The sequence below is a fragment of the Ursus americanus genome, chromosome 30 (assembly GCF_024610735.1).
Source record: "Ursus americanus isolate L20-20 chromosome 30, mUrsAme1.1.p, whole genome shotgun sequence".
Lineage (NCBI taxonomy): Eukaryota > Metazoa > Chordata > Mammalia > Carnivora > Ursidae > Ursus > Ursus americanus.
Window position 1 is genome coordinate 30,166,742 of NC_142156.1, and position 13,487 is coordinate 30,180,228.

A 13,487-nucleotide genomic window follows, 5' to 3' on the forward strand; every position below is an offset into this window, starting at 1 on the left:
GGGAGTGTGCTTTAGCAGCATAGTTCTGTATTATCATGTGGATTGGTATCATTTCCTGAAACACTGCCAGAGGTTTTACTACAAGGAAACGTGGACTTCTCAATACACATATAAATACGTGTGGGAACAGGGCTCTGGCTGAGGGGATGTCAGGCAAATCAGTGTGGTTCCCCCCAAGCCCCCCTGCAAGTCCCTGGAGTTCATGAGGAAGGCAATATACAGACAGAACAGAAAAGAATGTAAAAAGTTAAGCAGGTATCATGCCCTAACTTGGGAGGCGGCTGGTTGTTTTCCGGGACTTCCACTTGAAACCATTCAACCCCGGGTAGCTTGTGCTGAACAAATATTTAACAGAAGCCTTCAGATACAGGAGCCTAGAAGGGAACACATCCAGGTTCTCCTCGGTGGTGTAAAGCGCGGGAACTACTGCTCCATCTTCCGAAGGCCACGACCGAGCACCCACTGTGGGAACCAGCTGCTTCTCTTGTAGGGCGGGCCCGGGTGTGGGGAAGGGCCAGGGCACCAGTGCAAGACCTGTATCTCGGTCAGCAACGACAGGGCTGGGTTGCAAGACGCAGCATCCCCGGAGAAGCACCCACTGTTCCTGCGTTTCACAGGCGTTCGCCAGGTGCTTGACTGTTGGGAGGCTGACGCGGGCTGAGGAGCCTGCAGGCAGCACTGAGGAGACACCGAAACACCAAAGCCGCCGCTGCCACCACCGGCTGATGCAAGTTTTATTGAGACAATGTACAAACAGGCCAAACAAGGGTTCTGATGCCGGGACCAGTAACGTAAAATGAATACAAAAATAAAAAGGCACTAATCTGTTAAGAAAAGACACTCGATGTTCTAAGAATATAAGTCATTTAATACTGTTAATTTTATAGCACAAAATAAAACAAGCTATGATCCCCAAAAATAATTTTAAAAGCTTACACAGAAAATATTATTGCCTGAAGTTTATGATCTTTAAGTTACAGGTCAAAAGTTTTGTGTTGTTGTTGTCATTTTAGAACACACAGTGAAGACCGTCTAGAAGCAAGGCCACTGTTCCTCCTGCAGAGACAACGACCCTGTCTCAGGGAACTGTCCTTCTACTCCTTTAGAATATACAACTAGCTCAGTTTCCACACTGATAGCAGTTAACCAGGGACATAGGTCTCTGGCCCCAGAGGGTGGAGTTTGAGGCAAAGCTCAGTGGTGTCCACAGAAAGCATTAGTCTTAGGTACTGTGTTAAAACAATCAAAAAGTCACTCATTTTAAGAGGTTAATGAACATAATATTAAAGGATTAAATTATAAACACCTGGCACAAAAACACATCATCCCTTTTCAAAAATAAAATGGTCATATTCCTCTGAGCAAACATTACAAGAGCAGTGGCCGTCTGCCTTGGCCTGTCTTGTCTGTAAACAGCTGTAAAAGAAAGTTAGCATGGAGCCAGGAATCCTTGAGCTCCAAGGAGGGAGCAGCTGTCTTCCCCCCCTTCCGGTTTCCAACCATGAGCACAGAAGGTGTCTTGTCTGGGTGACCAAGTTGTCAAATGGCAGCTCGTCGATGCGTGCTACTCTTCACCATGCCGTCAGGTGGTACCACACCACAAAGAAATGACAAGGACGACTCCTGTGTTGGAGGTCCTTCTCAGGATAACTAAGTTTCGAGTCATCCCGTCAATGCCCTTTAGTTCCTAGTTTGTTCAGTTCCCGAGTTAATTTAACAACCAAATATTTTCTTAAGTGACACACAGTAGAGCAGAGCAAGAAGCAAGAATGAACAATCCTAAAAGGAGACCAACCAAGGAGGGAAGGCAGCTCCTCTGGAAGATTCGCATCGCTTTCTGAAACAGGAAGTCGTCTGCAATCATGGGGGAAGCCAGGCACGAAGCTGAGGCGAGCGTGCTGTTTTTTGTATACTTAGTGTGATGAAGAGAATCTCCCTGCCTGATGAAAAAACTAATAAGGTCCTAAGTCAAAAAGGTACTACTTTTGGCACGTATCTCGAGAGTTCAGAACTCAAGGCTCACCTAAATTGGGCTCCCAATCTCCAGGGCAGCCCTGGAGACATGCACATGGGCTGAAGTGACAAGCAGACTTATTACGAAGCCAAAGTAGGTTTGTGGGGTGCTCTGATTCTGCAGTGCTCCACATGAGGTGGGTCTTGCTACAGGTCAGCAGACTGGCTGCAGGGAAATCTTGCTTTCCAAAATGGCCACACACTTCTTGTACTCTGAACCAACTATTGTCACCAAAAGATGCCAAGCCCCTCAGCTAAACTTGGTTTTAAAAAAGCCTTAGCGTTTGTGCCCTCTTTGAACAAGGCACACATTCCACTTTCTGCTGACCAACCCCTCAGTACCGGGTCACGGGCTGCAAGGCGAGTGCTGTGTCCAGGCGGACAGCGGGGATGCTGCCACGCACGTGCCACCTGCTGTGGGGGCTGGGCTGGGCCTGAACTCAGAGTAAGAGGCAACTACAATGGAGAGGCACCTTCAGAGCGAGAGGCAGCCACAGTGGTCACTGATTAGGGAGAACAGACTGCATTTTTTCCAGGAAAACCACAGACGGGCAGCCACAGTGATATTTTTTCCAACTGAACACTAACCTTGTCACAGGAACACTTTCAAGATTCTTTAATATGGCAGTTACCTGCCTTAATGGAATACTGATTTAAAGAGAGACTGAAAAAATGGTTGCTTTGCTGGTTCTGACACCAGAATATATATATATATATATATGTCACTCTAACTCAAAACCTAAGACCCTTGGAAGACAGGGCCATGGCTAGGGCAGATACTCAGCAAATGATGCAGTCACTTATTAGGTGGCTGCCAGATTTCTAGGTCTGCTGGACTCATTCTGAGCTGAGGCCTGTCTTCACCAGTTTCCAGAAGGGAGAGCAGACTGAAGTGCATGAAGGTTCCAGAATCCTAGACTGCTATGTGCACCAGACGAGGGATCAGCCACACCTTTGTAGCAAGCTGGCTTGAGTGAACAGCCCTCTTTTAGCCAACAAGGAAATGTTAACATCAAGTTGCTAAATGGTTAATGGTTCTCCCTAGTCACTAAAATCTTAGACATCAAATGCATGAACCAATTTCCAGAGCTTGCATTTTCTTTGCCTGGCAGTGTCACGGGTACAGAGACTGGGGAACCAGTATTAGCAGCACCATCTTTCTCTGGCAGCCTTGTGAGCTTGGGCTGTGGCAGCAAGGAGTGGGCCTCAGTGAGTAAAATTTAAAGATTCACTAATGAATTCAATGATTCTATGAACAACCTTACTTTTTAAAGAAACCTAATTCCTATACCTTAAAGGGGTGTATTCACTGAAACACTGGACAGAAAATTGGCCAAGTGCTTCCCCCCATTGCTCCTGTCGCTACTGGCAAACAAGGGAAGCAAAGCCCTCCTCAGGTCACCCCCCACTCTGACGCTTCTGGGGACAATGTAATCCAAGAGGCCACGTGCACAAGCCTGGCACAGTACTACTGGTTGTTCGGTGGGTTGTTTGCTATGTGGCAAAACAGGTACAACTGGCAACCAAGACAATAAAGGCCTCTGCTTCAGGGCTGTGGGGTTTTTTGTGTTTTTTTTTCCATATTCCTTTAGTTACAGCAGCTTCAGTTTGGAAGCTCAGAGGCACGTGTTATTCCTTACAGTAACCCAAAAATCCAACCTGCTACTTAAAAACCTGCCCAGAACACACAAGTCTAATTAAGTCTTCCAAAACCAAACCAAAAACGAAAAAAGAAGAGCCAGATTTGGGGAGTTTAGGACAGGATTCCCTCTTCTTTAAGGTTCATTTGCTCTGTTCCTTAATGGAAAATCAAAACGGCGACTGAGCCACTGCTCTGTAGAACAGCAACATGCAACATGTCACCATGGCCTCAAGCTCCATCTGATGAACATGACAGAAGCAGTCACAAGTACAAACAGGGCAGTGATGAGAAGACAGACCCTTTCCTCGTCAACTTCTCTCCACTTGTGTGCTTCCACCGTATTTCCAGTTTATGATCCAAAAGAACTCTAACATCTGCTACTCTTTGACAACACAACTATGATACAAATGCCGAGGCAGCCACCGTGTGCATTCCAAATGTGAATGAGAGACCGCCACTCTGCAGAAAGCTGGACGTCGGCAATGCAGTGTAACTTGCCTATGAGAGAATGCTTTCCCACTTCAAAGGAGACTATGACAGGCAGAACAAGAAAGCAGCAGGAAACAGGCAACAGCAATCACTCGTTTTCATCAGGGTTTTGAGGGTCAATGATTTTGACATGCGTAAAGGGGAAAAGCCCTTTGCGCCCATTCACTTCACCTTCCCACTGGCCATTTATATTCATCCTTGTGACTTTCACAATGTCACCAACCTGTAAGGATGAAGAAAGAAGACAAAGTCAGAATTTTCCCTGCAAACTTAAAAAAAAAAAAAAGGTGTACTTTAAGCCATACACACTGTTCTATCCAAAAGAACCTACAGATTTTTTTTTTTTTAAAGATTTTATTTATTTATTCGACAGAGAGAGAGACAGCCAGCCAGAGAGGGAACACAAGCAGGGGAGTGGGAGAGGAAGAGGCAGGCTCCCAGAGGAGGAGCCTGATGTGGGGCTCGATCCCAGAACGCCGGGATCACGCCCTGAGCCGAAGGCAGACGCTTAACCGCTGTGCCACCCAGGCGCCCCGAGATTTTTTAAAGGATTTTTTTTTGGTGCTTGAACCTAAATCAAGCAGTGCCAAAGACACAAGGTGCTACCAATAAGCCCAGTGTCGTCCTCAGCTGGTGAGAATGCGTATGAACTGAAGCAGCTTCTGAGCACAAAAGCAGCCTTTTTCCTCCCCATATTGTTTACTAACTCCACCAGGATAGACATGAACACTTAACTCTGAGAATAAACTGAAATCACACCAAAAAGTGTATTAAAAAAAACCATCTAGGGGCGCCTGGGTGGCACAGTTGGTTAAGCGTCTGCCTTCGGCTCAGGGCGTGATCCCAGGGTCCCGGAATCGGCCCAGGTAGGGCTCCCTGCTCAGTGGGGAGTCTGCTTCTCCCTCTGCCCCTCACCCCACTCTTGCACGCTCTCACTTTCAAATCAATCAATCAATCAATCAATCAATCTCCACCCTAATTTACATGGGGTGGAACTGCTGTCACCAAGACCTCACTCATCATGCCACCCCCAACCTGGCAGCAATAGTATCTCCCTGAGTTGTCCATTCCCTGGCCCCTCTGTGGGGCCATCACAGGGGAAGGAAGCCCAGCTACGAGCATCTTTTTAGGATGACATTAAACTGCAGGGTGGGAGGGGCACCTGGGTGGTTCAGTCGTTAAGCGTCTGCCTTCGGCTCAGGGCGTGATCCCGGCGTTATGGGTTCGAGCCCCACATCAGGCTCCTCCGCTGGGAGCCTGCTTCTTCCTCTCCCACTCCCCCTGCTTGTGTTCCTCTCTCGCTGGCTGTCTCTCTCTCTGTCAAATAAATAAAATCTTTAAAAAAAAAAAAAAAATCTAAACTGCAGGGTGGGAGGAGTTCTAGCTAAGTCAGAGGACAGGCACCAGTTAGAGGCTGTTCCACTCATCAAAGGGAAGGCAGGAGTTTTGCCTTGGAAGTGGTTTTCAAATTCTTCTGCAGACCCACAGAGCTCTAGAGAGGTGTTTTAAGGGCCCAACAAATGTGTGACTGGGATTTCAACTTTCTAAGCCCGTATTCTGTAAGTCAGAAGAGAAAACAGTACACTGGAATGCGCCACCGCTACACTGAGGAGTGCTGCCCTGCTGGCCGCTTTTCATGCGGCTCCTCCTCGGGATGAAGCTGCTTGGGCCATGGGTCTGACTCAAGACTCCCCAGATGACAAGGTAAAGGCTAAAAGAGACCTATCACTACTTGCAACAGAACACGTTCAGAAATAAGCTAGATGCCGAGGTGGATATCAGACTGCATCTTTCATGTTATTTCCCATTTTTCCCCTTCCCATTCTAACAGTCAACTGTCCCAACTGCCCTTTTAGCTAATTCTTATAAATCTCAACTTAAAAAATACATTTATCTTCATAAAAAATGTTAGATCTGACATATAACTAGGTTTCATGCATTATTTCATTTGGGAAAAAAGGGTCTTCTTTCTGCTAAAGCTACTGGTCCTTGGGGGCACTTGGGTGGCTCAGCTGGTTAAGTGTCTGCCTTTGGCTCAGGTCATGATCCTGGAGTCCCAGGACCGGGCCCTGCATTGGGCTCCCTGCTTAGTGGGGCGTCTGCTTCTCCCTCTGCCCCTTACCCCACCTGTGCTCTCTCCTCTCTGTCTCTCTCCCAAATAAATAAATAAAATCTTAAAAAAATAAAAACAAAGCTACTGGTCCAGCAAGCTGACTGCTGGCATGGAGGCACCACACACCCCAGAGATGACAAGGCTGCTTTAAAAGTCCACCTGTACACAGCTCTGGGCCATCAAGGCCTCCGCCATACATGTGGAAGCAGACCTCCCTCCTTCTGTCCCTGTCCCTGCTCCAACCCCCTTGGAGCTCAGTCTTTGGGTGGAGCCCCATCTGCCTCTCTCGGTTACTAGGTGGGTCCTCGCCCTCTGAGGAAAGGAGGTATGTTTTCTGAGGCAACTCCAGAGAAGGGAGGCTATCTATGAAACAGTCATTCGAATTAGTTTATAAGATGGCTAGGACTCAAGCAGAAACGTTAAAATCCAGTGATACTGTTGTTGAAACATGAGGTGTCTATACAACAGAACAAAACAAGAAACAGAAAGCCAAAAACGAAACAAAAGAGGCACCTGGATGGCTCAGTTGGTTGGGGATCTGATTTTTGGTTTCAGCTCAAGTCATGATCTCAGAGTCCTGAGATCGAGCTCCCGTGTCGGGCTCCCCACTCAATGGGGAATCTGCTTTCCTCCTCTCTCACCCTCTGCCCCTCCCCCAGCTGTTTTCTCTCTAAAATAAATAAATAAATCTTCAAAAAACAAAAAAAGTAAGGTGCCTAAGATGAGAAAAACTTCAGAGACCCAAACACCAGACTCCAACACTTATTTAGATCATGGCCCAAACAATCAGCCATTTCTTTCTTTAAGATTTTATTTACTTATTTGAGAGAGAGAGGGAGAGCACACGTGCACGTGCGCAGGCCAGAGGGAGAGAATCTGAAGCAGACTCCATGGTGAGCAGGGAGACCGAAGTGGGACTCAATCCTAGAACTCAGGTATCATGACCTGAGCTGAAGGCAGATGTTTAACTGAATGAGCCACCCAGGCGCCCCAAGATCAGCCATTTCTAAGGCAGCGCCAAGCAATAACTCCCTTTATAGGGGTGTCTGAAGACATGTTGCTTAGGTGACTGAGTGCCTCTCTAAACGTGCTGCTGGGAAGCCAGAAGGCTTAACATTTTGACAATGTCTTCCAAGTTTACAGACTTGATGATTTTGTTCCGATGTGACCCCATACCAATATGAAAGTGGCTCATGCTGCTTAGAGTCAGTGGGAAGGTCCAAAGAGGATAGAGAAGCAAACATGCCCCTGTGGAGTATGCTACACAGGCCTGGGTTTCCAACTCAAAGGACGCCAGGAGTCAGGGACCTGTTTTCAGAGAGGTTTTTACCTGCACAGCTTCTTCAGAGGTGTTATTACCCTTGATCCCCAATGTACACTAACCTCCTATAAGGCAGGCTGGGATAACAGATCTACAGAGTCTGGACCTCTCCAACATCACAGGCTGCCGGTTCACTACGAAGCAGAGATAAAAGCCAGGCAGCATCCAGTCCTGGCCATCTGTGTCCCTGCCACCTTGCACAGTGCAAAGGCAGCATGGCCCTGTCCCTAGGACCACTCAACCTCCCACTCTCAGGTTCCTCTCACCAAGACACCCATTGCTCTTAATGGTCTATCTTCACAACTTGCCCCTGTGAACGCAGACTGGCTGCTCTGAGTTTTCTACCTCTCCAGCCTCCAGTTTTTTATTTTACCATTCTACTCGTGATTCTCCAAACCTACTGAGAAATAAAAAGGCAGTCACTATATTTAGGTGGAAAACAACACTATTAACAAATGAAACCTCTCGGGGCGCCTGGGTGGCACAGCGGTTAAGCGTCTGCCTTCGGCTCAGGGCGTGATCCCGGCGTTCTGGGATCGAGTCCCACATCAGGCTCCTCCGCTAGGAGCCTGCTTCTTCCTCTCCCACTCCCCCTGCTTGTGTTCCCTCTCTCGCTGGCTGTCTCTATCTCTGTCGAATAAATAAATAAAATCTTTAAAGAAAAACAAAACAAAACAAAAAAAACCCCAAATGAAACCTCTCACCTTGTGGAAACCAGCTTGAATATCTGACAAAATGACAACGGGAAAAAGAACTTTAACCCAGAGGATCCTTGGTTAGAAGACAGTATAAATTCAGAAAAAGAAAAAAAAAATTGCCCTAAGTTCCTGTCTGAATTCTGACTCAAACTCCTTTATTTAGGAGAAACATTAATTCAACTCAATGGTAGGATGGCTTATAAAGAGTTAGTCTGGTAATTAAGAATTAGATTCTGGGGTGTCTGGGTGGCTCAGTCGGTTAACCATTCGCCTCTTGATTCAGCTCAGGTGGTGATCTTGGGGTCATGATATTGAGCCCCATGTCAGGCTCCACGTTCAGCACAGAGTCTGCTTCAGATTTTTCTCTTTCTCCCTCTGCACCATCCCCCACTCCCGCTCACATGTGCACCCTCTCTCTCAAATAAATTAACTGAAAAAAAGGGAGATTCTTAAAAATTATTTATTTTTTAAAGTAAGCTCTCAGCCCAATGTAGGACTTGAACTCATGACCCCAAGACCAAGAGTTGCATATTCCACCAAATGAACCAACCAGGTGCCCCAAGAATTAGACTTTATATGATGAGACGTTCTGAGACAAAAATAAAATGCCAAGTACTAGAGAAGTATAGGAGAAAGAGAGGGTGTAAAAAGCCAACTCAAGTATTTATAGATTAGATATTATAATTATTTCCAAACTCATGTCACAGATTCAACTGAAACACTTCAGTTGGTTGAACAATTAAAATTTATTATTTTTATTTTTTATTAAAAAGAAAGATTTTACTCATTTGTCAGAGAGAGAAAGGTGTGTGCACAAAGCAGTGGGAACAGCAGGCAGAGGGAGAAGCAGACTCCCCACTGAGCAAGGAGCCCAATGTGGGGCTCGATCCCAGGATCCCAGGGATCATGACCCGAGCCAAAGGCAGACACTTAATGGACTGAGCCACCCAGGCATCCTGAACAATTAAAATTTAAAGGTAATGACTGAGAATTCTATTTTTGAGATTTGCATTAAAAATTCAGTTGGAAAAAAAATTAATTTGTAAAATACTCAGTGGAAAAAATTAACTGGGAACAGTTTTTCTCTGGTTTTGTCTTAAAAGGAAAGGACAATTTGAGAGAGTAAATGGATTTAATAATAAAACCAAGTTTTAAAATATTTGGGACATACTAAAGACTTCTTTTTTTTTTTTTTTTTTTTTTTTTTTAAAGATTTTATTTATTCGACAGTGATAGAGACAGCCAGCGAGAGAGGGAACACAAGCAGGGGGAGTGGGAGAGGAAGAAGCAGGCTCATAGCGGAAGAGCCTGATGTGGGGCTCGATCCCATAAGGCCGGGATCACGCCCTGAGCCGAAGGCAGACGCTTAACCGCTGTGCCACCCAGGTGCCCCCATACTAAAGACTTCTGAAATATAGATTGTTTTATGATTAGTGCTTGGAGTCCAAGTATTGCTTTTTCTCTCCAAGTCATAATATTTTACTTTATAGACAGTAGAAAGAGAATGTCTTTTTTATTCATACCTGGGAAAATAAATATAAATGTTTTTGATAATTATGAAAAATGTAATATTCTATAAAGTGGTACAAGGAATGAGTGAGTTAGTTTATTTATTTTTGAGAGACAGAGAGAGAGCAAGCACATGCGGGAGTGGCAGAGCAGAGGGGGAGAGAGAATTTTAAACAGGCTCCACACCCAGTGAAGAGCCTGACACAGGGCTCTACACGACCCTGAGATCATGACCCGAGTCGAAACCAAAAAATCGAAACCAAAAGAATTGGTTGCTTAACTGACTGAGCCACCCAGGCACCCCCCATGGAGTTAAGTTTTATAATTTACATGTTCTTCTCCTACCATACATAATTCACAAAACAGGAAAACCCTAATTATGATATTTGTCTATAATAATGAAAAATTTCAGATCTGTGTATAAGGGAAGTTCTTTTTTTTTTTTAAGATTTTATTTATTTATTTGACACAGAATGAGTGAGAAAGATCACAAACAGGGGGAGTGGCAGGGGCAGAGAGAGAAGCAGGCTCCCAGCTAAGCACGAAGCCTGATGTGGGGCTTGATCCCAGGACCTTGGGATCATGACCTGAGCCGAAGGCAGACGCTTAACTGGCTGAGCCACCCAGGCGCCCCTATATGGGAAGTTCTAATGTGAATGAGAACCTTGAATTATAGCAGAGACATTGTAGAAATCACGCAGCTGGAAGTTGAAGTCGATGGAAATCTGGAAAAATGGTTTACGTCTAATCTTACCTTATTCCATTAAAGAATAATAACGTTTAAGCACAAACATAAGAAACAATAATGAGTGAACACACAAATTAAAATTGGGTCTAGGTAAGAGAGAAACCTTCTGCAGGCAGGAGCGACTAGGATACTACAAATCTAGACCCCTGCAGACGGACCCCATTCCTCAATTTCCCTGAACTCTGTCTGCACTGCACTTGCTCTAGAGCCCTGCTTGGCCTCTTTGAGCCATTCAGTGTCTGGAACACAATGAGGCCAACGAGATGAGGAGCTTCACGGTTGCACCTCTCTCCCCAAGGTACAACATTCTTTCCTTACCTCCCTTTCACCTAAGAAAACAGATTGCCTCTGTCTTTATTTTTAAAATAATGAAATGAGGGGGTGCCTGGGTGGCTCAGTCAGTTGTCGGATTCTTTGTTTCCGTTCAGGTCATGATCTCATGTGTCATGGGATGAAGCCTCGCATCTGGCTCCCCTCAGTCTGCTTGAGGATTCTTGGCCTCTGCTGCTCCCCACATTTTCCCCCCTTCTCTAAAAAATAAATACATAAATCCTTAAATAATTAAATAGGAAAGAAAAGTCATGGATAGAAAACTATTGATATCATTCTAAATTAACTTCTAGTTGCAGTTAATAATCACAAAGAAATTACAATTAATATATTAAAATAAATATACAACAAGGCAAGGACAAGAGGATGTGTGGGTATATACCTGTAGAGAGGATTCCGTCAAGAAAGGGAAGGGGAACGAGGTGAGCAAACACCCAGGTGGACTCTGCCATACAAAGGGATGATGGCCTTAGGGCATCTAGTCAGTCTGTAGGTAGTAGGCTCGCACTCAGAGCCAGATCAAACTCTGCCAAGATGTTAGAAGAAAAAAAGGCTAAGGCAAGAATGAGCTGAAACTCAAAGAAACAGAGCTACAGTTTGGGGGGTGATCAGTGTTGTTGAAAGATCCTGGGCTCTGCAACTTAAGTTTTCGTTTGCTCCACTCATTTGATGTCCTGAAAAAAATACTTTGGAATTTTGTCATTTTATCTATGCTTTCTCTATCTTCAACTGGACTCCAGATGCCCACAGAGCATACATTTTGCCTGAACTCTGTAATCTTAGCCTGCCCTGGCTGATGTCTGATAAATGTGAAAGAAAACAAAGTCTCACTTTCTTGAAAACCTGGCCTGGGGCAGCCCGCTCCCACATCTTGGGTGAGCACATCCCTCCAGCCTGGGGGCATGGACTATGCTCAGACCCCCTGCTAATGCCCCCCTCCCTGGTTTGCCCAGCCTCTTACTACCTGGCTCCACCAGTGTAGCCATCCTGCCCTGATCTGCCTTCTGTCATCCAATGTCACCCCAGCCCAATCGGCCCAACTCCCAATCACTCTGCTCTCCTACAGCCAGACCCTACCTACCACACTCTGGCTACTGGTCCCACCATTTCAGCAAGGAACACCTGATGGTCCAAAGTCAACAGCGCAAGTCCAGTTCTCTCCCTCCAATGTTCTATGGCACCTGAAGTAGGAGACTTCATCCACCCTTCTTACTCCCTGCTGCTCAGCTCTTCTTTCTTGTGATATTCTATAAAGGAAGACTACTACCAGGTGGGTACTTCCCATTTGGCACTTGTGGAAAGCAAGGCTCTGTTGAGGTCAGGTGCCTCGTTGTCCAGGATTCTGGCAGATTCGCCCAAGGAGGCTCCATTCTCTGCTCTTCCATGGTCACCTCCTCGTCCCCAACACACACCACACAGCACTCTCTGAAGGAGGAAATTTGTTTTGCTTATCCTGCACTCCATGTCACAGGTCTCTTGTAAACTACTTTCTGGAGAAGTCTGCAGAATCAAGGTTAAAGAGAGAAGAGAAAACTATAGGTTGATGTTCCCCATCTGCTGGGGCTAGATGGCCAAGCAGAGGAGCAAGGTGCTGGAGGACAGAAGGGACAGGCACAGGGATCTAAAGACAGTGGAAGAAAGACCTTTAAAAAAGACAAGCAGAATTGGGTCACCGCTCTGCCTTTTAAACCTCCCAAGACCTTTTCCCTGCATAAGAGCAACATCCAAACTCCAGTCTTCGAGGCTCTGCCTCATCTGGGTCCTGACTCTTCCCATCTCTGACCATGATTCACGCCTCTGTGGTCCTCCCCTCCAATCTACACTGGCTTCCTTTCAGTTTCTCAAACTTGCCAAGCTCTTTCCTAGATATGGACTGTATGACAGATGCAAGGACATGATGTAAACGCAATTCTACAACTGCACATCTTAAGCTGCTGTTGCCCAGAATCGTCAAGCTGGTCCTAAGAAACCTTGGACCTCTGCTCTTCTTTAACAGTTGAAGACGCGTAATCGACCCTGATCAAAATCAAACAAACCCTAAGGACAACCCAAGCCGCCTTGTAACCACCTTATAAAGCTGCACATGCAGACAATGAGAGCAGGAAGGATCTCCGGGCAGTAGCCACTGTCGACGGAGCATGTATTCTACTCAGAGCACTGGGCTAGGTTCTATGCTGTGTACTCGGGATACACAAAGATTCAACTTGAATATCAGGCCTACCTAAAACTAAGGTCTAAGATCTGTAACAACAGTGTGTAAGCAATCTCTTGTATGCTTAAAACAGGTATAAAGTGGCACTGTGGCGGCTCATGCTGTGAACTCTGGTGTGGGGTGAACTGGACTGATGCCCTATGTGACCATGGCAAACTGCTCAAGCTGTCCGAGTCTCAGTTTCCTTCTGACTTTGAAAGGTTCTTGTAGGGACACCTGGGTGGCTTAGTTGGTTAAGCGTCTGCCTTCAGCTCAGGTCATGATCCCGGGGTCCTGGGATTGAGTCCCGCATCGGGCTCCTTGCTCAGCAGGGAGCCTGCTTCTCCCCCCTGCCTACCACTCTCCCTACTTGTGTGTACTTTCAGACAAATAAATAAATAAAAACTTAAAAAAAAAAAAAAAAGAAAGGTTC

The 13,487-nt window shown here is 45.9% G+C and overlaps 1 protein-coding gene across 1 annotated transcript in view; it reads right to left on the reverse strand.

Moving 5' to 3' along the window:
• Positions 1-710: 710 nt before the first annotated feature.
• CRKL (CRK like proto-oncogene, adaptor protein) overlaps positions 711-13,487 on the reverse strand; it is a 40,376-nt gene continuing 27,599 nt past the window's right edge. Inside the window, exon 3 of the mRNA XM_045802544.2 lies at positions 711-4,367. Coding sequence (XP_045658500.1) covers positions 4,233-4,367 — 135 coding nt within the window. The 3' untranslated portion in view covers positions 711-4,232. The remainder of the gene's footprint in view (positions 4,368-13,487) is intronic.